We start from the raw sequence: 22,836 nt of genomic DNA, 5'->3' as shown, positions 1-22,836 counted from the left end.
CAACTTTTTATGATGTTTATCTAAATGAATATATTGGCTGGACTTGCCTCATTTTTCAAGACAGCAATGTATTAACAGATGATGGCAAGACATGGTTAAATCAAAAGATAATGGATATTAAAGCCATGTTTTGTCTTACAATATGTCTGTTATACATATCTTCAATATTTTCTTCCTCTTTTACTTTCTATTGTGCTTAGTGCTAAAACTGTTATCTGTTTTTGTGGTAGTTCTTCTATTTTGAGACTCAGGCATACCCCATCTCCAACTTTCATGATTCAAGGTACAAGAGTATGTTTAGAAGATGTAAAAAAACAAAACTATGGTCAAAAAGCTCAACATAAACACTTAATCAAAGCCAGGAGAATGCTGAATTTAGGTTATAGTGACCATCTTTTGTTGCAGGAGATGCAAACAATCATCTAGTTTGAGTATTCTAGCCTGAACAGGGTTTAAGAAATAAACTTAAAAAGAAAATTTACCTAAAGTAAGTGGAGCTTGAAATGTGGGTCACAGTAACACATTTTTGTGACGAGGGTACTGTACTTGTCAGGGTGCAACCCTCACCAAATTTCATCCTTGTAAGTATTAACCCACTCCCCACAAGAATGGTTGTGACAAAGTGAGGCTGTACACATATTTTTATATGTGCAGATGTTGACCTGTCCAATTCATGCTGACCTTAAACATTACTGTAGCTCATAAACTGCTGTGCCTCAAAGTTTTTGTCAACTCGGAAAATCACCTATAACCTTATGACACAAACAGCCAGGCGAACCAAGGCCCAGCGGACCATGATGTACAAGATTGTGGACAACCTAATGGAAATACCAGCAGACAAATACCTGACCATGGCATATAGCCAAACTAGGGCAAATTACAAGAAAAAGTTCCAATTAAAGTCAGCATCAACAAATTGTTTCAAGTTCAGCTTCTTCCTACATACAATAGGGACTTGGAACAAATTACCATCAACAATTGCAGAAGCTCCTGACTTGGTATCTCACAAGCAGGAGCTTTCCAAAATCACATTCTAATGAACTAGTCAGTTACAAGTAAGACCTAGTGATTCTCAGGGCTATGCCAGTTGAGATTCCATATCTCATTGTCGCTACAGTAGCCGGATTGGTCTGGGTATGAAGGGACGAAAGCGTACACTGACACTCCTTTACTTATTTCTGCCTTTCCTATCATTACTCTTCTGACTGTCCTATCACTTCCATCTTTACTTTATCTTTGACCACGCACCACCCATTGCTTAATAGTCAAGTGTGACTGCGTCAACGTATTTATAGATATAGATATACGTTTTTCAAATGATGGATGGAATAAGAAATTCTGTGGTTGGAATCAAATTCAAGGGACATCAATATGCATTCTTCTCCTCACATAAAGCTTGTTTTGAAATTTGCTACAGTGGTAAGAACGAACGACATTACCAGTCATGCAGCATATTAAAGCAAATATGCCATCAAATGCAACAGCATCACTGAAAACCATTTTCATGAAATCTGCATCGAATGTGGATAAAGATGCAAATGCTGAGACACGGTCTGCCAACTTTACAGCCAAATATAATCTTCCATTTTTGGTAGCAGATCATTTTTCAGATCTGGTCAAAATTATGTTCCCTAACTCTGAAATTGCACAAACATTCTGATAAGAATGGATGAAAACTACTCAACATAGTGACCCTAGCTTTGGATCTTCATTAGAATAAGAAAGTCAAAGACATGTCCACAATAAAAATTCTCAATTCTCATTAAAATTCTTCCCTCTTTTTATGCAAAAAAACACTGACTTTGCAAATCCTGATTTTTCCTAAAATGACTTCTCTATTCTGTCACATCTATGATAGTGAGAATGAAGGATATTACACAAATCTTCTATTAGTAAGTGAGATGGAGGATGTTACACGTTACATATATTTGATTTAATTTGTGTTTATTTGATTGTTTGTGGGTTTTGAAATCGTTTTTATTTTCTTTACATTTCAATGTAATGTAATTTTGTTTACTAGGCATTTGATATTTTCCAGAAAATTCAGTTTGACCCAAGTTTTTCCTTAAATACCTAATAATAGAAACACTTGTTTCTATTTTTGACCTAGTTCCTGGCTTTGACTGAAGGTCAAGTAAACAACTTTTCTCGGAGTAAAATGATTGGTTCTTATGAAGGACATACAGGAGCTATGTGACTTTTACATGTAAACATGATCACATAATCCTCTATTTCGTAATCAGGCATTTCTGAAATTACAAAAACTTGGTATTAATAGTGATGTTTAGAGATAGAGAGGGGGAGTCCAGGCTTTTAAACACTTGATGTCAAGTTGTTTTCTTCTGTTGTGACCAGTATTGAAGTACTGAAGATTTTGAGTTACATGTTAATTTTTCTTCAGATTATTTGATTAATTTGTTTCTCTGGAAATATTATTGTATTCTTAAAGAACTCTCGAACAAGGACTTTTCTTGAAAATTTTATTTGGACTACCGCATACATCATCGCCTTCATCTTGGATTCTTCATCAGGACTCGAACTTGGAATCATTAGAACATTTCAATATTAGGACTTCAAACATTTTATTCTTGTATTATTTTTGGATTTGATTCTGGAAACCGTTCTCATATTTTTTATTTTTACAGTATTTTTCCAGGGAAATAAATTATTTTTATATTTTCTAAAGCTTATTGTTTTCACTCTTTCTTGTGTTACTGTTTTTTCGAGCCTAAACACGTAACATAAGACATAAATCTTTTATTTAGTGAGTGAGAATGGAGGATATTACACAAACTTTATGTAGTGAGTGACAACTGAGGATATTTCTTAGAATCCTAAATACAAAGTTTTTAGTACTTGTTGGGAAAACAGAAAAGTAGAATATTTATAAACACAAAATACCATCCATAACTTGAGATATTACCATTAAATGATTAGCCATTTTAGACTTCTGAAACAGATCTTCCCCCAGCTGATTCACGTTTTTTCCCCATCTTTTTCCAGAGAAAGAGCCAAAAGCAATGTTTTGTTGTAAAGAAGCTATAATGAACTTTTTACCACCCTATCAATATATACATATGGGGTGTGTGTGTGTGTGTTTCCACTTCCATTTTGCTATGTTTCGAATCAACATTTCATTTGTGAAGACCATTATTTTTAAAAATGATCACGTGATTGACACAAGACAAAATACTGAAGAATAGGAATGATGCATTTTTGACAATCTTTTCTTGCTCTGCCCTTCCTCTCTTTTAAGCTGTAATTTTGTGTCCCCTGATGAAGCATCTGGCAAGTGAGTAAACCCAATCTCACCATTTCCAAAGAATCCAAACAAAGGAGTTTTAGGAAAAAGTTTTTTGAATATGCTGGATTCCACATTTTCTTTCTGATAGAAAGCTTTTCCTCGTGCAACACAGGCAAACATGAAGGCAAAGCTCTTTTCTTCAGGCAAGCCACAGGCCTTTAGTTTAAGAAATTTTTCCTCAATTTCCTGCGGTGTGTGGGTGCTGTGCTCAAGAACAATGGATGCACAGTGCAGGTTCTCTCCACAGAAAGCAACACAAGATATGTAGATCGGTCTGGATTCATCGTCCCTGAAAAATATGTTATACTTCATGTCACAGAAATGTATCTGACCTTAAATCATTGAATGTAGTGATGAAAAAGAATCCAAACTGCCATGTAATACTGCACAATAGTATATGTAGCTAATAAATAACCTGGGTAAAGTTTATCATAAGACCTTTGATTTTATTTTGGTGCCCTATATTTTTTGTTGATTTAAAAATTACTGCCAAAAACAAACTTGCGACTCTCCACACACCCACCTACCACTCTGACCATGACCCAGAGGTCATAACCCAGAATCCATTAGAAGTCATACAAAAGCTTTGTAGTTAAATATTAAAAACTTTCATGGAACTGTAATTTGTGTAAATTTGACCTCTATCACCTCCCAAGGACCCCAGGCACAGGCCTAAAGATCATACCTGTTTCACAAATGGTCACCACATGGATAATCCATAGCAAGTTCAGAGAATGTCTATCCAGCAGTTTAGAAGATGATATGATAATAGTCAGATGCGTGAAAAAAAACCAGTTGACTGCATGTATTATGAAAACAATTGTTCCAAACTGTCACTAAAGTCAAATAGACTTAAACTTTTTGTGCCTTGTGCCAAGTTTGGTTGAAACTGGTCTGGCTGTTTTTGAAAAGTTGAAAATTGCAAATGCTGATGGACAGAGAGGTTTTTCTATTTTTAGTAATGGCAGCCATAATGGATTGCAAATGGCATAATTTGTATACTGCTACAGAATGAGGCAAGAAAATAACTTGGTAATTTGGTAATGTCTTGAACAATATTGTGCAATTGATTTTGTAGCTGCATAAAGCATTACTTAGGGTAATTTTCTTTTTTTTCTGTCCTTCTAATGGTGACTTAGCAATACATGCATCTCATCATAGGTTGTTGTTGTTGTTGTTGTACGGTTTAATGCCATTTTTCAGCACAAGATAGGCTATAGATGGCGGCCAGTATTAATGGTGGAGGATGAACTCGGGAAAACCCCGGAAAGAACCACCGACCCACCAGAAGCTATTGGCAAGCTTTCTCACATACCCACATTGGCCAAATCCGAGACTCGAACCCATGCAGACAGAGGTGAGATGGCAGTGATCTGTAACGGAGAGCGCTTTAGACCACTCGGGGCCCCCATCATACGTTGCTCGCAGTGAGATGCCCATATATATCAATGTGCATGGGTACTACCAATGGTTGTTGCACATTTTTTTTTATATAGTATTTATAGGAGGCATATTTTCACACAGATAATATGTGAATCTGAAAGATCACCCCGATCTTGTCAAGGAGTGTCTATAGCACACGACTTACTATAGCCATTGGGTTGAGTAGCAGATTATACAGAAGTTAAATTTGCAACTGCATCTGTATTTTAAATGCCTCATACTGATATAGCGTTTTTTTTCATTCTTGTAGTATAAAACTCTAGAGAATTGCCCAGTGTTTTGGTATAACCAATGTTTTGGTATAGAAAATTATCAGTTTGATGTAATTCATGATTGTAGGCCTTATACAGCTGGCATGATTTAAGAGAAGTTTATAATTTCATAGCGTTCATGAACGACACCAGATGGACAATGCACATCGGATAATGGACCATACCAAATTGCTAGGCAAGCTAAAAAAACACCAGATGAACAAAGCACAATGGATAAAGGACCATACCACATCTCTAGTGTTCAGTTTTCTGATGAACAGACCAACTACATTTCCACTGATTTTCCACTTAAGCCATTCCCATTTTCACATATTTTTCAAACCTTTATCTGAATTTTTTGTGTCTCTCTCAAAAACTCAAGATGCCATATTTTGTAAGCATGCTTGTTTCTTTCCATTTGATCATTTTCAATTACACAAAGATTCTTTGGATGAATAGAAACTTTTGACCAATCAGAATACTCTTTACAATAATCCCATGTTAAATAATATATGGAATGAATCCTTTACACAGATTGTTGCAGAATGGGACCAGACAGACAGTTTTCTTAAATCCAGATTGGAGATAATGTAAAACATGAACTACATCAAGAATCTGATTCTTCTTGTCTGATTTTTCTGGTCTAATTCAGCTTAAAAATGGAGAAAAAATCTTGAATTATTGAAAATCCAGGCAATCAGAAGTGGAATCATAGATCTTGCTAATAATTCATCCAAGATCTTGGTGATTTAATCCTATTTACCAGGTGTGATCAAAATTGGATCAGAAACAGTCTCTAGCATGGTGACAATTTTAGCCAGTCAGCTGCACATTATTGATTAATGTGTCCGGTTCCTGTGTACTGTACAACGGAACTGATGTGAGATCTTGATGATATTAGCAGATATTTCAAGTCTAATTAAAATCAGATCAGAAATCAGGGGTCAAGCTACACTTGAATTTTAGGGAGAAGTCACTTCTCCTTTTAGACAGAACAGCAGAGTGAAGTGAGAGCTCAACAGGTACAAGTGGATACACATATAATGTGTGTTCTCTTATTTGAATTATGTCCTCTATTTACCAGCATTCAAATTTGCATTTAACATTGGATTCAAGCAATACTTTATTTTCAAGTAGAAAATGTTCTGACTTATTTTGGACAAATGACTCTAAAAGAAAATAACAGAAACTACATTGTGAAGAATTTTAACTGAGTAACCAGATTACATTATTGTAATTGCAAGTAAGTAAAAATGCTTAATCAACTACGCTTTAGAATTTTTTTTAAATACTTTGTAAAATTTCACAATAATGACACTTTGAAAGATTTCTAAATGCATTTCAAACAACACATGCACCATGTACATGACAGCAAATACACATGTCTTCAGATCATACTGTTCGTCCTAACTTTTTTGTTGCAGAAATATTACCTTAACTATTCATACATAACACATTAAAATGCATATGAACTAAACCCTTCTTTCCAACCGAATCAACACAGACATGTGAGTGCATCTATATTTAGAAGGATGGGTTTTCGTAATGTAACCACTCACTTTATATAGCTTCATTACAACAGTCCATTGATAGGATTGCAAATTTATGGTTTCTTTGTCTACATACTTGTAGTAATTTTAAGCATTGGTTAAATAGCATCTGGTTCGCTGCTTTTGTTCATATTTTCAAAATACTAGTGACTAGTCAAAGTTGTTTGACTTCAAGTCAGTATATTAAATATACTGACTTGAAGTCAGAAAACAACTTTGACGTTACAGTGTAACTTACAGTACTTCTCACGAATTCCACAACATAGCATTGTCCCATGTTTCTGACCTACATAACTGCATTTTAAAGTTAAATCTTAAATAACATACTAACTAGGCTTTGCTTTCTATGAATCATATATACAGTATTTCTGAATATATCTGCCAGATATTTACGAAAACAGACAATCTAATAAAATGGTACTTTCATGACACAGCGTTGTCTGCCATTACTGTCAGTCAATGTACTTCTAAAAAAATCACAGGGCAAAGTTGTTTTTGCTTTCCTAACTGAAGAAAGCGAAGTTTCCATTTTTTTTAGGGTGATAATCTGCACACTATGCCTGGTAGCATGAGACAAGCTGTCAATCAGATGCAAGGTTATATCATTAATATATATGGAACTTGTCAATATTTACTCATCTAAGATCTCGTTGATATAAGTATATATTCCAAATTTATAAAAATCAGATCAGAAATTTGAACTTGACTGTGGTAACGAAGTCAACCAATCACATGAAAATTTATCTGAACTGTAAATCGTGCTCATTATTAAACCATTCCATGTTCGTTTTGATATTGCAAGTTGACTGAAAATCAGATTGTAAACATGACTTACAGACAGATAACAAGCTCACTCAATCATCATTATGCATTTAAATTAATGAACATGTACATGATCTTGATAACATAAGTATATATTTATAGTCTGATCAAAACTAGATCAGACATTTTACCTACAGAGTGGTAACAAGATAGTCAATATGATGCACAAATACCTACAGAGTGGTAACAAGATAGTCAATATGATGCACAAATACCTTATTCAAATGAATGCAGTCGTATTCATTATCAACTTGAGAAAACTTCACTAAAATCAACCATCAGGTAAGTTTAGAGTCCTCATTCCATTTTAACTAAATTTGTTTTTTAAAATTTTTGTAGGAACAATAAGACCAACTTACGAGTCAATCATATCTCCATAGGATACATCAGGACAGATGTGACAGTCAATGTATCCCCCAGCAATAACTGCTCCTTCATAATTCTCTTGCAAAGTGTTGCCGATTTGCGGAGGACATCGGGGGTCATCACAGAAAAAGAGAATAGTTTTTACTGCCTTTTCTTTTGGGATGAATGTAGTTATCTTTTCCTCAGCAATATCTGCACTTAATGTGAGAATGTCAACACCTTCAATGTGAGGAATACATAAGAATGACATAAACTTTTCACCCTCAACTTCTTGAATTTTTTCCAAGTTTGAACTGGTTCCTGAAAAATATATTTAAACAAATTTGAAATTTGTGCAGGCTTTGTTTCCAATGAATACTTGGAAATTCATCAAGATGTTATTCGAAAAACAAATACATATTTTTGCTGATTTTTATGTTGTTTCCAAATCTGGTTATTACCTGTACTTTAAAAGAACAAGTGTTTCACGAAACGTGCATGTGTCTCAAGTAAGACCATGTGATGATATATCCCACCCCACCCCGAAATATGACGGGCACAATCTTAACACCAAACTTCAACACTGACAATGACATCTGACAAAAAAATTAAAAACAAACTTTAATGTTGATGACTATAATGTAAATGAGACACCAATGTCTCACCATGGTTACACAGGTAGTACACAATCCACACATTTTTTAGATTAAGCACAACATGTGTAATAATAGCATTGAAATTACACTTTTGCAGGAAGTGTGAGAACGCAACATGTTCTCTCTTATAATATTAACAATGCTCCTCATTACTGCATGGATGCAGTACTTATGATGAGAATCAGAGGGTCGTTGTTGTTGTTGTTGTAGTAGTAGGGTTTTAACGCCATTTTTCAGCACACAATAGGCTATACATAGTAGCCAGTATTAATGGTGGAGGAAGAACCCGGGAAAACCCTTAAAAGAACCAGTGACCCTCGAGAAGCTACTCGCAGGCTTTCTCACATACCCACATTGGCCAAATGCTTAAAGAACCCAATGTGGTCCATTCCTCCCAGCCTGCCCAAGGTTCCCACAAGAACCTCTATATCTCCTTGACTAATAAGTCAGTCAGACACTCCCCCATCTTTTTCAACCTTACCACACTCAACACCATTTCTGTAATTCAATACCACTGGATGAATGTTTCCCATCAATCAATTTTATTTTCCTTGAATTTCATCTGGAACCCTTGGTCTGTTAGCTTGGAAGGAAGGAGTGCCTCTCCTAGAGAACCATAATCCGATGAATTATTTGCAGGCAGGTATGAATATACACAGTGTCATATCCTTCAGTAATGTCAAAATGGAGTGAACAATCATCCTTTACCACTTTTAAATAAGGGTCATTTAGGGTCCAAGTTAGAATCCTGTTCTCCATCTTTCTCAGCTTTTAATAATTTTCTTTTCTTTTTGTGCTCTCATTTCAAAATCCTGTCTTCTATGTTTTTTATACATGTAACTTTGTTTTTTTTCCTCCCTCTCCATCAACCTTTTGTATAATTCTCTTACCTGTTCCATTATTGCCCTTACCCTTTCCCAACCTATTCTTTCTTTTTCAGGCTGTGCTTCTGATTTTATCTTCTCTTTCTCCACCTGCTTTTCTATCTTCTACTCAAATGTTACCTTTCTTTCCTCAAATTTCCTTCCTTCTTGTTCTGACTGCCATTCAATCTCTATCATTTCCCTTTCTATATCCATCTCTTTTAACCTCCATTCCCTCTATATAATTCCCCTCAAAACCAAACAACCTGCCTAATCCATAAGTGATGACATGATCAATACTGCTGATAAAATCAATGATCTCAACTGCGCTACCATATGAGATGTATAGTTACGGAAACAACATGCAAAGCAACCATATCTTTATTCTCTGAGGGCAAAATAATAAAGGCTGAAAACATATCACATAGACCCTGACCTGCCTCCACACTGGCAGATAAGAGATGATGAAGCTTACAGCTGGATCTGACAAGTATATATGGTAACTTCCCTTTGAGCTTTTTATCTGGTCATTAATCACATATAGCACAAGAGAAATAATAAAGTCAACATTCAGCACAATACAAAATGAGAACAAAATATACAGTTTAAGCTTGCATGTTGATGCTTTCCCATTTTTGTTTTATATTATTTGCTGTTTGCAATTGTACATTTCAATTTGTTTCTAACATGTGTACAATTCTCACTATGAAAGCATAATTACCGCAATTCTCTCTCTTACAATTTTGCTTCTACTTTGTTAACAATGACCTAATCTCTGCAAAATATTGAAGTATCTAGTAAGATACTAAGGTCAGCTTACCAATAACTCCATCGGTGGCAACACCAATAAACTTGCAAGTCTTTGGAAGAAGAGACTGAACAAAGTCTCCAAATTCCAGTTTTTCAAATTTGGCAGCCCTCCTTGGGCGATTTGACTGAGATTTGGCAGGTACCCTGACTTGAAGTGTCACGAGTTCAGACTGACAAAACAGAAAAAGCACGGCTGGCTCTGAATACTGACTCTGAAATTACACAATCGTACAAATTGTTTCATGTGTGATGGATAAATGCTTAATTTTGGACAAAAGTTTATATCAGGGTTCAATATAATATGATAACTGAATCACATACATGTTGCAAAGTTCCAACAGGTTCTGAAACAAGGGTGAATAAGTCATCAGTTTTCAGCCCTAAGTTTAAACATATTTACTGGTATTTTTGCAATATTTTTTAATGAAATGATCATAAAAAAACCAAAGTCCCTGAAAGGGTTGACAACCTAAGGGTCAAAATTAATTTGCTCAAATTCACAAAAAGTCTGTACTGTATCTTGCAGCTCTTTATTCTTTTAAAATACTAAGCAAAGAAATCACTGCTCCAGTGGCTTGCATGGTTAAAGCGTCCACCTCGGATGTGGGAGGTTGCAGGTTCGAACACCAGCCGAGTCATACCAAAGACTTATAAAAATGGTACTAGCAGCTGCCTAGACAGGCACTCAGCATTAAGTAGTTAGTGTTAGAACTGGTCAGCCTGCTGTCAGGATAATGTGACTGGGTGGGACATGATGCCACATGTCTGCAGCACGATGCCCAAGTGCAAGACATCACTGTAAACTGCCACACTGCAGACATCATAGCGATATGACTGAAAAATTGTTTAAGCTACATTAAAAGTCCAAAACACACACACACTGGAAAAAAAATCTCATGATATTCTTGAGAAACTAACACACCAGATGTGGTACATTGTACAATTGTTTGAGATAATGTTCACAAGATAAGTGCAGTACACAAATCTTTTGTCATTAATGAACTGGAATCATTCCAACTATTCTTCAAATATAACTACAAAAAGAATTTAATAAAACCTATTCATGCTTGTTTGTGCTATCATGCACAAAAGTCATCACAGAAAGAAAGACCAGAGCAAAGAAACAATCTGTATCAGAGAGCTGACACTCAACATGTTTATTGAAAAACAAAATAAATACAGGGTCTTGTCAAAATTTATGTGTGTATGTTTCAAGCTACTCTGCTAATAATATGCTCAATCAAGGAAAAAAATGCAAGCTGTAAACACTGATCAGACTCCGACTGTACGTCAAGAAGGTCTGGTTTTCAAACTCATCTACAATAACACAAATATTTTGGCAGCTAGATCTGAACCATTCATTCAATACAAGCTACATATCGTTAAAGTGTTTAAATAAAAACTCAATGTTAACATGAAGATCCATACTTCCAGAAGAAGTATGATTACAAAGATCAATGGAAGTTAGAGTGACCATCTATTCAAAAATAAGCCCTCTCATTACTTTGGAACTATCATCCTTACAATCATGCTACTATCACTGTTACGGATCACTGCCATCTCACCTCTGTCTGCATGGGTTCGAGTCTCGGATTCAGCCAATGTGGGTATGTGGGAAAGCTTGCCAGTAGCTTCTCGTGGGTCGGTGGTTCTTTCCGGGGTTTTCCCGGGTTCTTCCTCCAATTAATACTGGCCACCATGCATAGCCTATCTTGTGCTGAAAAATGGCATTAAACCCTACAACAACAACAACAACAACAACTGGATGGATGATTGGCAATTTTACTTTAGGTAAGGTATGATTTATAAAAAACATTTTGAATGGCACAAAAATAATTGATGAATATTTATATTGAACCCTGCGAGTTCAAATATTTATGCGTTTCTATGCAACTATTCATAATGAGAAATGTGTATATGATATGCACTTATCCATTTATGATGTTATTCATTACACAATACCTGTACCTCCAGTTTTTCATGGATTTAAATATATTATAGGTAAATTAATACTACCCACCACAAAGTGTCCATTAGTGTTGTTCACCATGGGTATTTTATTAGCAAGAATATTTGCTTCCATTTTCGTGCAAGTCTTTAAAATCTGTATTTTTGTTTTCCTATATCAACACTGTGTTTGATGCAGTAACTGTTTTGAGTAAAGTTGTATTTCCCTTTTCCATAAGTTTGATTTTTAATTCTCAAGTGATATTTCCCTAGTTTTCTGCCAGTGCACATGAACTGATAAGCTCTTGGCTTGTATAGGCAGCAATCACTTGTTTTCAAGCTGACAGTCCTTTTGATCAAGCCACAAATTTTGTACATGTACATGTTCAGAGCCATACAGAGTTCTACATCTTCCAGTGAATGTTTGATCTTATTCCTTTTAACCTTATAGAGGCAGAAACATCTTTATTTTCACACATGGCAACCCTTTGATAGAGCCACAGGTCTGATACTTGCTCAGTGCCAAGTAACAGAGGGTGATTATTTGAACTCCCTGTAATCTCAGGCCTGCCAACCCTGATGAGTTTGTCTCAGTAAGGCAGTTGATTTTTTTCTATAAGAATGACGAGTTTTCAGTAAGGTGTAACAAAATATCAATAACTGCCATTGTAAAGCTGGGAAATGTAATTAAAAGCTTGACGCAGCTACGATAAACATTATATTCAACTGAAAATGTTATAAAGTATGTGTAGACTTTATTTACCACTTAGTCTAGTACAGTTGCACAAACTTTAGTTCCAAACCCTATGCAACTCAATGGCTTGCTGCTATCTCTCAACTTGACGCAATTCTTGGAAATTCTTTTTCAATTTCACATGATGACGGCAATCATATCTCCTGCCACGAGATATATTCAATTAGCATGTGATGTCCAATAAACGTAACTGTGTCCTTTCCAGCTTTTATTCACAAGAATCTGAATACTCCTTTTTATTCTTCTGTGTTGATTATTAAAACTTTTCTAGAAGCTTATTTTCCCTTTTGTCTCTAACATGCATTGTTTTCTGGACATCATTTTTAAAAAATTTATATAATCAACAGTTTGATCATGCAGATGTCTCGCAGGTCTGTAATCTTCCCACACAGCTGACATGTGTTGATTTGCATCCTTTAATAGATTTCACAGACCATATAATCAAATCATTACTCATAGGACCCAAGCTCAGCTCTACATAAGCACCCACATATGACGGTGAAGCCAAGGAACCGAAGTTGGACAATATTTATGATGACAGGAAATGATGATTTACAATGAATAGATGATGATGGAGGATTTCAGAACTTTATCAGGATGAATTCTTGGACTTTGTACAAGACAACATTAGACAGTGACATTTATAAGATAGTGTGAATTAAAAAAATGTGGATTTAACTTTAATTGTTAATTTGTAAGACATGTGGAATTAACTATTACAGGATACTGTCAATTGGATTATTCAGAACTATTTTTATACCACTATGTGACCTATAATTGAATTCATGGACTCACTGACTAAAAAACACCCCTTCAGATGAATCTGGCTTACAAAATACACCCTGAGTGACTTAAAAGAAGGTCAACACAGAAATTGGCCTTTGGTAGCCATAAAAAAAAGGGGGGGGGTTGACTTATAGATAGTCTAATCAGTTTAAAAGTGAGTACATTCAGTAAGCTAAATTTTTCCTATGTTTACAAAAAGTATTTAAATATATCTGTAGGATTCATCATGCATAGTGTATCACATAGGAGTTACCATTCTGATGCAGTAAGTACCTTAAAAAAATCCTGTATTTGATATACCAAGGTTGAGGTATTCTTTTCATCCTCTACTTCAACTGACAGCCAGTTAATAAGCTTCCTCTGTTGTCTTTTTTCCTTGATAACATGCACAGCAGAACACCAGCATCTGCAAACTCTATGGAAGAAACAAATGTGTGAAATATATTCTGAGCAAATCTTAGAACAAGGTATCACAGGCTATCTTGCATGACAATATGTAATGTGATAATTAATTACAATACGATATGTATCAACAATAGTATTGCACATACAGATTGCAAAATATGCAAGCATGTCCATGTTTAAAAAACATCAATTGTAGCTTTAAAGAAATCTATCCCTATGATAAGCCAAATTATTGAATGAACCAAGATTATTTTTTTTTACTTCTTTCTTTTAATGTTCACTGAATATTGCTCAGATCTGCAAATGAGAGTTAAACAAATTTTGATTAACAATAAACCACAAGAAGATTTTCAAATAAGCCACTGCAGTAGCCATACTGGATGTAAGATCAGAACCCTTTTCATTTTCATATCATCTTAACCATCTGATGAAAACCCACAACGTTTCATTAGTCTTCTGGGGAAAACACGTTGTTGGTATGACTTTCCATTTGGGAAGACCAGCAACAGGAAAATGTCAAGATAGCCAATGGATGTCATAGTTGCATATATAATGTTTAATTTAAAAATAAAATAAAAACCTACCAACCTACCCTAATTGTAAAACCAGTGCAATAGGAAACACATATCTTTTTGGATCAAGTATTCTTTATTTCCCTAATATATAACAAGACTTAAATTTTTAATTCATTTGTTTCTTTTATTTAAATAAATTATACACATTGTTTCTTCTTTTTGCAACATATCTGGCTTTTTGCATCAAAATAATTAGAGCCTCCAAGATTCTCCACTTCTTTGTGAACTCATTGTAGTTTCTTTCAAGACTGTATTTTTCAACTAATCAACATGGAGTCTTCACCCATACATCTCCACTATTCTTTGGCTTGATGTTGTATTTCTGGCACAATTTAGACAGCATACCTGCAAAATATATACATGTATGTAATTACATAATCCTATTTCCATGAATTCACTAAACATTTGATAAAGATCCAGTGAAATAAACTAAATAATGAGTAAGCTTATCCAATAGAAATGAAGGAATACTTTTTATACATATCTTTTCTAATAAGGTAAAATGGAAAGATAAAATCTGCTCTTTTTATTACTTGGAGAGAAAGAATAGAGAAGTTTTACTGATCAAGCCATTTTTCATTTGCTCAGAGTAAACAATGTAAACATAACTCATAAATCAAATGTAACTTTCATTCCACGTCACCAATTAATGAGCAACTGCAACTACAACTATAAAAACAAACGTATTACACCCCTCCAAATCTCACAAATTGGTAACCAAGTAGATCTTAACCAAAATTCTGCAAATTTGGAAAACTTACCAGCAGATCCGGCAATTTTCATCCAAAGTCTTCCATTCAGTGTTAAACCTCAACCCTCATTTCTTAATACCTTTCTTTGGAGAAATCACCCTGATGCTATCAGAACTGGATTCACTGACACTATTGGTGATATCAATCTCTGATCTTCATACCCTGGCAAACCTGAGGCTAGCTGACCACTGGGAAATTTAAATTTTGTTTAAGGTGGTGCGTCCATTTTTCACAAGAGGTTTTGAACTTAAAATGTAATAAGTGTAACTACTTTGATTGGAAGTGGAATGACTGAAAATTATAAAACACACATCATTAGACTCCAACATCACTGGCCAAACACATGACCATTATAGTGTAGAAGAAACCCACATAAAAAATTGAGTACCAGCAGTCAGACAAGCCAGGTAAAAATGATAACAGTTCGAGTAAGTAATTATCCTGGAATACTGTAACCAAATATCCAAAAAGAAGTAACAACAGGAAGTCATTTGACTAATAGGCACTTTTAGTTTATTTAATTATTCTGTTATTTAACAGATTAATTTTAAACAGATAGTGGGGAAATTTCAAGGCCAAAGCATAATGTTGGGTTCTAAAGCATCAGGATTGAAATTACAATGTAGCTGGACTGCTCTAATAAAAGGCGCTGGGGAAATACTGCCAGAATCAAAGAAATGAGCAAATAGTTTGGTAATGTATGAACTAAGTCATCTATAGTAAAAGTCATACTTGTAATATATGAGTTTAGTACTGACTATTTATGTAATGTCCTATAGACTTTGATTACAGATACCTTTAAATGGTGATTATTCACTTTATTTGGATCCTCATACTGCCAGATTCTTTTGGAAGGTAATTATTTACACCCCACATGAAATACATACAGAAAAAAATCACTTTTAAAAGTACCTTGATATTTATGGACAAGGTCAACCTAAAGGTGTAATTAAGTACAAAATGGATTGAATGTTGCATGCTGCATGTCACCATGAAATCTATGCATGTTGGGAAAAAAATGTGTATTAACCTAAAGTGTGATGATCAGACCTGACATCAGAACCCCAGATAAGCAATGTGTTGATTTTTGCTTTGTTACTCACCTATATTTTTTTAATACTGGATATTTGAAAATTCAAATGAATAAAGAAATAAATGTACACATCAAAATTGTTTAATTGGGTAAAAGACAAAAACAGTACTTCACTGCATGTGCAGGGTTCACGCATTCCTAAATTAAATTGTCTAGTGTATCTGATGGTTTAGAATACTATACCATATATATTGGGACACTGTATTTGTTGGGACACCATAAATTAATTTTTAAAGTAAATTTTTGTGCACTGTATGTTTTGGGGGCCCCAAGTGGCCGAGTGGTCTAAAGCGCTCACCGTTACGGATCACTGCCATCTCACCTCTGTCTGCGTCGGTTCGAGTCTCGGATTCGGCTAAAGTGGTTATGTGAGAAAGCTTGCCAGTAGCTTCTCGTGGGTCGGTGGTTCTTTCCGGGGTTTTTCCGGGTTCTTCCTCCACCATTAATACTGGCCGCCATGTATAGCATATCTTGTGCTGAAAAATGGCGTTAAACCCTACAACAACAACAACAACAACTGTATGTTTTGGGACACATGGCTTTTCCCCTGAGCCCTAAGTTATGGGGCACTTTTTAAATCATTTGAGAATTATATGTCAGAAAATGCACTAAAACTTAAATTTTGTTAGAAAAATATTAAACTGTATGATTGCAACAAAACGGAAATGGAAAATATTACTCTGATATTGTTCTTTGAAATTATAAGCAATAATCAACCACATGTTCTAGTTCCAGAACTGCATATGAAAAAAGTTAAATTAATGTACCAGACAAAGGTCCAAACAGTTATGAACACTACATAATTCACAAAATGAAAAAACTTATTTTGACATGTTCTGCTTAAATAATCTCTTTCATTCCTTTATTAAACAGAAATTGAAAAAGATAATCAAATCTTGGAAAATTGGTACATTTGTTATTAACAGGAGCCCATTAACAGTAATGCAATACTGAAATTATGAACTTTTCATATCCAATTATAACAACAAGGTATAAGTATAATGCAGGGATCGTCCTGGGCTTCGCCAATGTCGCAAATTGCGATTTTTTTCCCTTATTGGCGAGAAAAATATCCCATCTGGCGATTTTTTTGGCGAAAGACTTTTTGGTTATTTAATTTGTACATACAATCATGGATTTGGACTGGATACATTAAAAGGGAGAATGAAAGGAAGCCACAAACTTGACTAAGCAATGCAGTGGAATCAATCTGTTACACAAACGATCCTTTGTTCATATTGACAACCCCATCTTTACAGTGCAATGTTACATCATAATCTGCTTATGCTGACATCTGGGCTGAGTACTGTATGCTGAGATACAGTCAATCATGCTACCGAACTATACCTACAACTGACCAACTTCTGAAGACGCGAACAGAACAGATACAATTAACTGAATGGCTAATCCTTTTGTTGTTTTTTGTTTACATATACCAATACAATAGTTTTGCTGAACCTTCATAGAAAACTGTTAACCTTTGAAGTACCGACTACTGCGTATAAATACAAAGCAAATGGAAAAAATCTCAATCACAATTATATCTGTCGCCAGTGCAGCATTTTACTCATTGATCTTTTCCTTTTGCCATCAATCCGTGTTACGGCTGCAGAGACTTAAACTCCGCAACAAGAAATAGCAAAAAAAGAAAGTTTTTCATAATTAATAATAATTATTTATTTCTCAAAATACAGGAGTGAAAGAATCCCTAAACTGGGTGTGAATTTATGCTAATATAAATGGTCCAATATTGCCAGGTGTTGACTCGTGTAAGTTTCATTCGTGGGAATGGAGATCCTATTTTGCTTGTCGAGAAAATTTATACAGCATTCAGTGATCATTCTTGGGATTTAGGAAGCAATTCACTACAAGCTTTGTGAAGCTAGCCATAAAGGGGTGGGGGTGGGGTGGGGTTGCTGAGAGACTACTGGTGTCACCTGTCAGCACTGTAGACTGTGAATGTGGATTCAGTAAAATGAACCTCATAAAAACTGACATCAAAAATAAACTCTGCATCTCATCTCTCGAGAATTTAATGAGAATCAGCATGTACAGATGTGAAAAATTAGACTTTGAAACTGCATTCAACAAGTGGGCAGCCCTAAAATCGCGATAGATCTTCATGTAACACTTTGTAACATTTTGTTAATGCTTGTTGTAATTAAAGTATTAACTAACCCATCTTTTGTAATTTTCATTGCCTGTTACATTAATAGACTAAATTAACACTTGGAAAAATGTACACTACTTGTTTTGGCGACACTTTTTGAAAATTGGCAACAAAATATTGAGGTTGGCGATTTTTTTGGCGACAGCTTTTTAAAAGCCAGAACCATCCCTGATAATGCTAAACTTATGAAATTAAGTATTTAATGATAATATGCAAACAACAAAACAATTGATATAATTGATATCTTCATTCAGGTTTACAATATGTCTGCCAGCTTCGTGGTTTCCGGATAGGTTGGATTATCTTAAATCCATATTGGATACTGTTGAGAAAAAACCCAACCTGAATTAGAAATCTGTAACGTTATCAGACTGAAGTTGTACCTTAACATAGTGCTTCTGCATTACCAGTTATTAATATCATTAACCTGTGTCATGTGTAACCAAGAGGTTATTACTTGCACTTTCATTTGCAAATATTTGTGTCTACTTATTAATATAATATATATTATCTACTTATTAATATAATACCAACCATGTCAAGCTTTTTAATTGACTTTTCAGGATTTGTAGGGAAAAAAAACATTTTACTCATCAAAACCCTTTTGCAGAAAGAAATCTTGTTTAGGTAGGGCTTTTATGTTAGTATAAACATTTAATTCATATGTGTATTATAGTATGAAAATTTAAAACATACAGGTTTTCAATGCACAGTGTCGTTACCTTTTTTGTATCATATGAAAATCATCGATATGTACACATATTTCAAACCCTTTGGTAGTGTCAGTTAGCTTGTGCACATACTGAAAACAGTCATGTATTAGCCTGAAGGAAAGTTTTAAAGTCTACTAAATGGGGGAAAATATGATATAATTACTTTTATTCTATCTTTTCATTAAATTTTGCTTTTTTAAATTCAATAATCAAAGTTTATTTAAGCCAAAAGTATCGACTTCAGTATTTAAGATACGTATGATAAAGGACAGTTTAACACAAAAAGTGTTGACTTAAGTATTTGAGATATGTCTGATAAAGGACAGTTTGACACAAAAAGTGTTGACTTAAGTATTTGAGATATGTCTGATAAAGGACAGTTTGACACAAAAAGTGTTGACTTAAGTATTTTTGAGATATGTATGACAAAGGACGGCTTAAACATAAAGTGTTTACTGCATTCAAGCATAATAATGACAAAACATTTATATCTCATTTGCCTAATATAAGTTATGAACTCTTAAGAAAATACTGATACAGTATTTCACTTTCATAATTACCATTATTTGAACTCTGACAGATGATTTCTTGTCCATAATGATGTTAAGGAATCTCTCCATGCTTCTAAGTGACTCAGCTGAAGCCAAGGCTGCTGGAATGTACTACTTGGACGCAAATACAAAGGACTTATTTTTGTTTTTTTGGCAGACAAACAATAAATGATGCAATATTGCATAATGAAATTGTTGCATCATACTGTAACATGGAATATTTTCAGCCAAAGATGATGCAATACTAATGATATGGAAAGTTTTAGTTTTATATGGTTAAAGTGTTGAAAAATGGCTCCAGAACTATTACATATATTTTCAGGTTAAGGACATCGCAGTTTTTTGCAGCGTCCATAACCACATTTTTTCCATCAGGAAATTTGTAATGAAAAATATAAAAACGTGCCTTTTTGATATTTTTCAACCATACACATAGTACATGTATGTATAACCAAAATTAATAAAACTGTTGTGAGTGTCTTCAATATTGGAAACTGTGAGTGGTTACAGACTTTAAAACAATTTCTACACCAGGTTTTATTTCAGTAGATACTCCATAAAAAAAAAGACTCCAATCTTACATTTCTTTGGTTTCGGTAATATTGGTAACTAGAGTTGAACTATTATATAAGAAATTCAGTAAAATAATATGAAATCTTTCCTAATAGTTACAGACATAACTAGAAGAGGGTAACAATAATTTAAAAAAAGCATAACGAAGTACAGATTACACATTTTTTTTGATGAATCCACCAATTTTCTACCTTTACTTTCGAAAAATACATGAAAATTCTTGTGATAAAATTTTCTTTAAGAATACTGACAACACTCTGTTCTCCTAATATACGGAAATACCAATATTCTTTGTTGAAAAGTGAAATTTTTAAAGTGCAACAACATAACGGTAAAATATGGCCATTTTGGGGGTGTATTCACTGGTGATTGAAACAAAATTAATTTTCGAAAAGAACTGAAACTTGGGAAACACCTACAGCATGCCACACTCCCATATGTTTCTGGGAAACACCTACAGCATGCCACCCCCCCACCCCCCGTATGTTTTTGGGAAACACCTACAGCATGCCACACCCCCATATGTATCTGGGAAACACCTACAGCGTGTCACACCCCCATATGTTTCTGGACATTAAGATTGTATTTTAGGCCATAACTGTGGCTTCTATGCTGATATAACATGTACGAGCTGCAAAATGGCCAAATACCGGGATTTACCCGTACAACACAGGACGTATGACAAGTTTGCTTTGGTGCTACGTCTAGTCCTACAACGTAAGACACATCACCCGATATTTTTGTTCGGGGTGGGGTGGGGATAACACTTAAAAACAACATGAGCTATGTCTTACATTGTATGACTAGTGCTACGTCGTACTGCACATCCTACATTGTAGGTATAGGTGTACCAGTAGCGACCAGACAAAACCGGATGCGATACTAAACTTAACATCTAGAGTTAGAGTAGATACCATACAGTGAGAAAAAAGTGCGTGTGCTTATAGAACCAAGGTGGCAATGAATATGACGACAATTTCGAAAGCAGAAAGTACATAGTAGGTAAGAGGTTTACCTAGCGCAAACGTTCAGTTCCTGAGCTGTCATACAATTCAATACATTGTTTATGACAGTAGGTAGACACGTCAAAACGTAAGACTCGTTCATGTCTGGTTCCTCTAGTTCCATTTCAAAGAAAATTAGTTAACTGTAAATAGTTGTATATCTAGGAACTGCAACAGCCTTTGTACAAATAATTACTAGTATTCGGAACACCTCCGCTGGGGTCACCATAAACACAATGGTCCTATTAAATACCGCAAAAGACGCTCTTAGACATGCAGAGACAGGCAAAGACAGAAAGACATGCAAAGACGGCACATATACAGTTAACTAACAATAGTGGAAAATATCACTGTTGAAGAATTATACATACTTGCATTTTCTTTGTATTGATTGTTCTTCTCTTTATATCGGAATCTTATTATTATTTGTAAAATATTTTATCATTAAAAACTGATGCAAAAAGTTCCTCGTGAGTATATATTTTAAGGTACGGATAGTAAATACTTGAAAAAGAGAAGTGCGCAAAGACGGTGCAGAGACGTTTTATACTTACAATACTGGAAAATATTTTATACACTGTTGATACAACATTTATATAAATAAACATATAACAATTTAAAATATTTGCTTGTCTATATGTTGATCTTTCTTTTCTTGAAATAACTGAATATTTCACATGTGCAAGTTAGTTCTATCTCCCTTTTTGTAACTAACCATAAAATGTCCTCCTGTAACTTTTTAAATATTTAATTATGGTAAATGTTGAGAGAAGGAATAAGAAATGCAAACGCAAAGACAGGCAAATACGGTACAGAGACGTTTTAAACTTATAATACTGAAAAATTATTTACTGTTGATACTAAATTTATATAAATAAATATGTAAGAATTAGAAATTTTGATTTCTCTGTTTTGATCTTTTTTCTTTATATAATTAAATATGTTAACAAATTGAGGTTGAATTTTCTTCAACATTAATTGTTACTTCTACTCTTTTTCTTTTTTATTGACAGTGAAATATCCTCATGTAAATTTATATTTTAAAAAGTGTTTAATTACGGTAAGCGTTGAGAGAAGACACCTTGAATTCGATTAATTGGCAACAGTTTCAAAATGTTAATAATGCAATATATAATTTTATTATTATATGAATAGGAATTTTTCCCTTTATTTCTATTGCATTCCCAATCGTTTTTATAACCGACGGAATAACTCATGAAAATATAAGTAAACAGATTAGTGATGAAATATCTGAATTATTAAATCTTGGAAATGTAGATTCAAACGAAGTGGTTGTACTTCAAGATAAGCAAGGAAAATTAAAAACAAGCAATCTTTCACTGAAAGACATTATCGTTAAAATTAATTGAGTAACCGAAAATTGCATAGCTGTGTTTGATACTAATGAAAAAATTAAACCCGGTGTTATTATGTTAACGATATTGGATAGTATTTGTGGTCGAGTTAAC

General features: G+C 34.3%; 1 protein-coding gene across 1 annotated transcript; it reads right to left on the bottom strand.

Moving 5' to 3' along the window:
• LOC149802148 (F-box only protein 22-like) lies at positions 1-21,587 on the bottom strand. Its single transcript, XM_089956557.1, has 5 exons — positions 21,379-21,587; positions 13,805-13,946; positions 10,055-10,256; positions 7,730-8,036; positions 1-3,593 (listed from the first exon to the last, which is right to left on the bottom strand). Exons 1-5 carry the CDS (start codon positions 21,489-21,491, stop codon positions 3,167-3,169), a joined length of 1,191 nt encoding a protein of 396 aa, XP_089812683.1. The 5' UTR covers positions 21,492-21,587; the 3' UTR covers positions 1-3,166.
• Positions 21,588-22,836: the final 1,249 nt, after the last annotated feature.

The sequence above is a fragment of the Sinohyriopsis cumingii genome, chromosome 4, assembly GCF_028554795.1.
Source record: "Sinohyriopsis cumingii isolate HCF-2022 chromosome 4, ASM2855479v2, whole genome shotgun sequence".
Taxonomy (NCBI): Eukaryota; Metazoa; Mollusca; class Bivalvia; order Unionida; family Unionidae; genus Sinohyriopsis; species Sinohyriopsis cumingii.
This window is presented reverse-complemented; position numbering and strand designations above follow the sequence as displayed.

Coding starts and splice junctions, on each gene's coding strand:
- LOC149802148 (XM_089956557.1), bottom strand. CDS start 21,491: ATGGAACTAGAGGAACCAGACATGAACGAGTCTTACGTTTTGACGTGT. Junction 13,947..21,378: donor GAACTGAACGTTTGCGCTAG/GTAAACCTCTTA, acceptor TTTCTTCCATAG/AGTTTGCAGATGCTGGTGTT. Junction 10,257..13,804: donor AAATACAGGATTTTTTTAAG/GTACTTACTGCA, acceptor GTGTAATTTCAG/AGTCAGTATTCAGAGCCAGC.